General features: G+C 40.1%; 1 protein-coding gene and 1 non-coding gene across 2 annotated transcripts in view; both read left to right on the forward strand.

The window, feature by feature from the left end:
- LOC102197761 (ribosyldihydronicotinamide dehydrogenase [quinone]-like) overlaps positions 1 to 3,266 on the forward strand; it is a gene marked incomplete at its 3' end in the record, with an annotated part of 28,455 nt that extends 25,189 nt beyond the window's left edge. Inside the window, exon 6 of the mRNA XM_013911663.1 lies at positions 3,025 to 3,266. Coding sequence (XP_013767117.1) covers positions 3,025 to 3,266 — 242 coding nt within the window. The remainder of the gene's footprint in view (positions 1 to 3,024) is intronic.
- Positions 2,427 to 2,520, forward strand: trnai-uau (transfer RNA isoleucine (anticodon UAU)). Its single transcript has 2 exons — positions 2,427 to 2,464; positions 2,485 to 2,520. It is a non-coding gene; the product is annotated as a tRNA-Ile (tRNA).
- Positions 3,267 to 4,768: the final 1,502 nt, after the last annotated feature.

The raw sequence follows: 4,768 nt of genomic DNA on the forward strand, positions 1-4,768 counted from the left end.
GCCAGAGGTCCCTTTACTACGGTTCGGAGCCTCGGACCTTCAGTAATAGTAATAAGTCACATTCATGTAGTTGTAAACACCATGATAATATATTAAGTAATCCAAAGTATTCAGAATACGTTACTCTCATTGAGTAACGTAACGGAATATGTTACAAAATACATTTTGGGGCATGTATTCTGTAGTGGAATACATTTTAAAAGTAACCTTCCCAACACTACCTACAAGCATGATCTACAATGCTTTTTGAATCTTGTTGTTGTTCTGGTTTACGTGCTGAAAATGGTTTTTATTTGTGTATGTTCAATGTGTTAGACTTGTACATAGTTAACCATATATGATCAAATAATGTTGAATCCTGGATATGGATTTGTAAGCAATGAAATCTGAAATAAGGGGGTAGGAACAAGAAAAGTATAAACTTCATCCTACTCCTTTTTGAGCACACGCAGTCTGTAGACAAAGATATATACATGAAAACTTGATGATTTTTGAGTTTGTTTTTTTTCTGTTGTTATTTCAATTATATTTGCATGTTCGAAATAAAAATTATATATATCTAATCTTTTGGTATGGAAGGAGAATTGTTCTGCAGTTCATTTTCTGGTTTTATTTTCCATATATACATTGATAACTCACATCTGCATGGGGACTTGGGACTTGAACCTTTCCCAGCACCTATAGGACAACAGGCAAGGTACACCCAATGTATTAGGACTCAACCTTAGACTGAAATAAAGTCTTTATTCACATTTACTGTTATTAATAATATAATACATACAGCACAGTGTTCACTTAGCTTTGCACAAAAATAGCTGCTAGTAATGTTCTCCAAAGAGCTTTGACTTTTGATTTTGAGTATATTTCAGAGGCTAATTTTTTCTTTGAGTAAGCAGTTTGAAGCAGCACGTTGGTTAGCATAGTTGCCTTACAGTAAGAAGGACCTGAGTTCAATTCCACCATCGTCCTTGGGTTTTTCTGTGTGGAATCTGCATATTCTCCCCATGTTTCTGAGGGTTTGGCACTAGTATCTGTGCCTCTACGTAAGTACACAACGATTATACTTTTCCCACCTCTGTAGGTAACCAGCCTGTTGCAGAGGCAATTTTATATCTTAAATGGCCTGAAATTTATTTCCCCGTAATTTATTATAGGCTCATAAATGGAACTCTTTTGGCGCTACAGTGCTGCGATCTTGCACTCACTGCTACAAAGATTGTGTTAGGTAGCACTCTATTGTGAAATAGGAAAAACATATACAGAATATAAATAGACTATCAAATAATAGAGACTGATTACATCAAGTATACTCAATATAAGTAATACAAAATAGACATTTTGCCATTCACATATTACCTAAAATCTTTCTTTATTAAAACTCCTGTGTTTTTAGTATGTCTCAACTACAAGGCGTTTTAATTGTGATGACTTAAACAAGATGAAAAAAGAGGCAGGGTACACCCTTTCTTCTAGTGCTCCAAACTGTTAATTCACGGTGTTTAATAATACCTGGACTTAGTAAAGTCTTTTAATTTCGTCCAATCTGTAAATGGTGCCACTTAAGAACGTGGACACCCGCTAGACTTGGTTTTATCTTATGATCTATCTGTGTGCAATGTATGTGTTAAAGATGCGTTTTTTTCCGACCATATGCCTATTTTATTTGATATTGCTTCTCTTAACGCCATTGCAAATTGGGCTGTGCCTGTTCGATATTATTGTGCCTTTCGTTCTGATACTGCCGAACAGTTTTATATTGTTTGACAATCTCATGTCATATTCTTCGGAGTTGCCTACCTCAAATGACTTACTTCTGTATTTTGATTTTGCTTGTAAATCTGCGCTGAATGTTGTTGCCCCATTGACACTAAGACAATGTAAATCCAAGACAAGGTTTTGGCTAACTGATTTCACCCGAGAAATTAGAAAACAATGTGGGAGATGTGAAAGACAGCGGAAAAAAGACAGGCTGCATTTCTGTCTGGAAACCTTAAAAAGTAGTTGGAAAAGTTATCCTAAGGCGGTTAAAGCCGATAAACTTGCCTGCCTTTCTCAACTTATTTCGGCCAACTCACACAACCCCCGTGTTTTATATAATACTAAAAATTCCTTTGATGGTCATTTAAATAGGGTGGTAAAATCGTCTTTTTATCACCTCAGACGCCTATCGAAGGTCAAGCCTTTCCTTTCCAAACACAATTTGGAAACTGTTATTCATGCTTTTATCACGTCACGTTTGGACTATTGCAGTTCCCTTATAATTTGGGTTGGGTTGGGCACCCTGTCACGCTTGCAATTAGTGCAAAATGCGGCAGCACGTTTTTTAACTGGTAGAAGGAAATTTGATCGCATCACTCCGATTCTGGCTTCACTACATTGGCTTCCAATTGAATGAAGGGAGAAAGGAATCAAAGCTTTGTGCATGTGCTCCAGTGGCGCAATTGGGTAGCGCGTGGTACTTATATGGCAGTATTGGAATGAGCTATGCTGAGGTTGTGAGTTCGAACCTCACCTGGAGCAGATTCTTGAAGTCAATGTTTACCTAAAGGGGAAAGAAGTATCTCCTTAACCTGTTTTCTTTAAGAGACAACAAATGTCATGTATGCCTATTATAAAGTGAATTTGTGTACTTTCTTCAAAGAAAGTATCTTTTGTGAGCCTCACGCCGAGGACATCAATCGGCTTACTGAGTGTATCACAGACTACATAACTTTCTGCACCAACTCCGTTGTTCCAGCTCAGACTGTTCATTGTTACCCAAATAACAAGCCGTGGGTGACTAAGGACTGTGCCAGCCTCTCTCTTCACATGGCGCTGTTGCCTCCTGTGAGATTCCTGACACCCCTCCCCCACCCATCACCTTCACTCAATACCAGGTTGAGATGCAAATGAGGAGACTTCACTCAGGCAAGTCTGCTGGACCAGACGGAGTGAGTCCCCTCGTCCTCAAGGCCTGTGCCCCCCAGCTGTGTGGAGTCTTTCATAAACTGTTTATGCTGAGTTTGAGTCTGCAGAGGGTACCAGTGATGTGGAAGACATCATGCCTCATCCCTATTCCAAAGACGCCACGTCCCAGTGGCCCCCAGGATTACAGGCACTGACCTCCGACATCATGAAGACCCTGGAAAGGCTCATCCTGGACCAGCTGCGACCCATTGTCAGACCACATCTGGATCCCCTTCAATTTGCTTATCAGCTTCGTCTCGGAACAGAGGACGCCATCATCTACCTGCTCAATCGTGTCTACACCCATCTGGACCAGCACTGTGAGGGTCATGTTTTTTGACTTTTCCAGTGCTTTCAACACCATCAGGCTGACCCTCCTGGGTGATAAGTTAACAGCAATGCAGGTGGATGCTTCTCTGGTGTCCTGGATTGTTGATTACCTGACAGGAAGATCACAATATGTACGTCTCCCACAGTGTGTGTCTGACAAGGTAATCAGCAACATAGGGGCACCACTTCCTCTTCACCCTCTACACCACAGACTTCAGCCACTGCACAGAGACCTGCCATCTTCAGAAGTTTTCTGATGACTCTGCGGTGGTTGGATGTGTCAGCAGGGATGATGTGACAGAGTACCGGACTGTGGTCGACTCCTTTGTTACGTGGTGTGAGCAGAATCATCTGCAGCTCAATGTGGCAAAGACCCAGGAATCGATAGTGAACTTCAGGAAGACCAGGAAACACTTGACCCCTGTTTCAATCCAGGGGGTCAGTGTTGACATTGTGGAGGACTATAAATACCTTGGAGTACACACTGACAATAAACTGGACTGGGCTACAAACACCACAGCATTTTACAGAAAGGGTCAGAGTCGTCTCTATTTTTTGAGGCGACTGAGGTCCTTCAACATCTGCCAGAAAATGCTCAGGATTTTCTGAGTCTGTTGTGGCCAGTGCGATCCTCTATGCTGTTGCATGCTGGGGAAGCATCTTAGTTAGTGTATTGTCTGTCTTTGTTAATGTTTGTTTATAATGGAGCACTGTAACGAAAAATAATTTCCCCTAGGGATCAATAAAGTATCCTGATTCTGATTCTGATTATTTTATAGAAATTTTGCCATCTATTTATTATATAAAAACTTCTTTCTTAAAACCCACCTCTTTGTTTTCAGAGATATAAAACACTGTCTGGCTTCATAAGCATTATGATGACTTAAACCACGACCACATGATGGCACTGTAGAACACCTTAAGAAATTATTGTAAACGTTCCTAATAATGATTTAAAAATAAAGCATTATTGTGTGTGTGTGTGTGTCCTCTTGTATAGTTTATATCAGTGGTTCTGAGACTGCAGGACTTGGTCAAACATCCAACATTGGTCCGAGTTGAACACCAATCATCACAGGAGATGATGGAGAAAAACTGAGGTGAATATTATTTATAAGAGAAAATTAAAAAACAGAATGAATATAATGAACTGTTATACATTTATGCTGTGTTTCAACTGGGATGAACATTCAATTTAGTCTGAGTGTTACTCCCACTAAAATATTTTCCAGTTTTAGTAATGAATAGGAAACCTGAGTGAAAATCCCAGCAGCTGGCTGACTCATGACCCTGATTGCTGATTGACAGCACCTGTGTGAAGTAGTGCTCGAAGTGTGTATAAAAGCAGCAGACTGTGTTTTGTTTCAGTATGAGTATTTTTTTTTTCTCCTGTTCCTACGTCAGCTAGTCAGAAAACTCATCAGTTACAGTTGTGCACCAGTTTTGAGAATGGGTAAGAGGTTTTCTTCCTGGTAACTGCTGAAACGTGTTT

This window comes from Pundamilia nyererei, unplaced genomic scaffold (genome assembly GCF_000239375.1).
Source record: "Pundamilia nyererei isolate P.nyererei 1_Seehausen unplaced genomic scaffold, PunNye1.0 scaffold00069, whole genome shotgun sequence".
Classification (NCBI taxonomy): Eukaryota; Metazoa; Chordata; class Actinopteri; order Cichliformes; family Cichlidae; genus Pundamilia; species Pundamilia nyererei.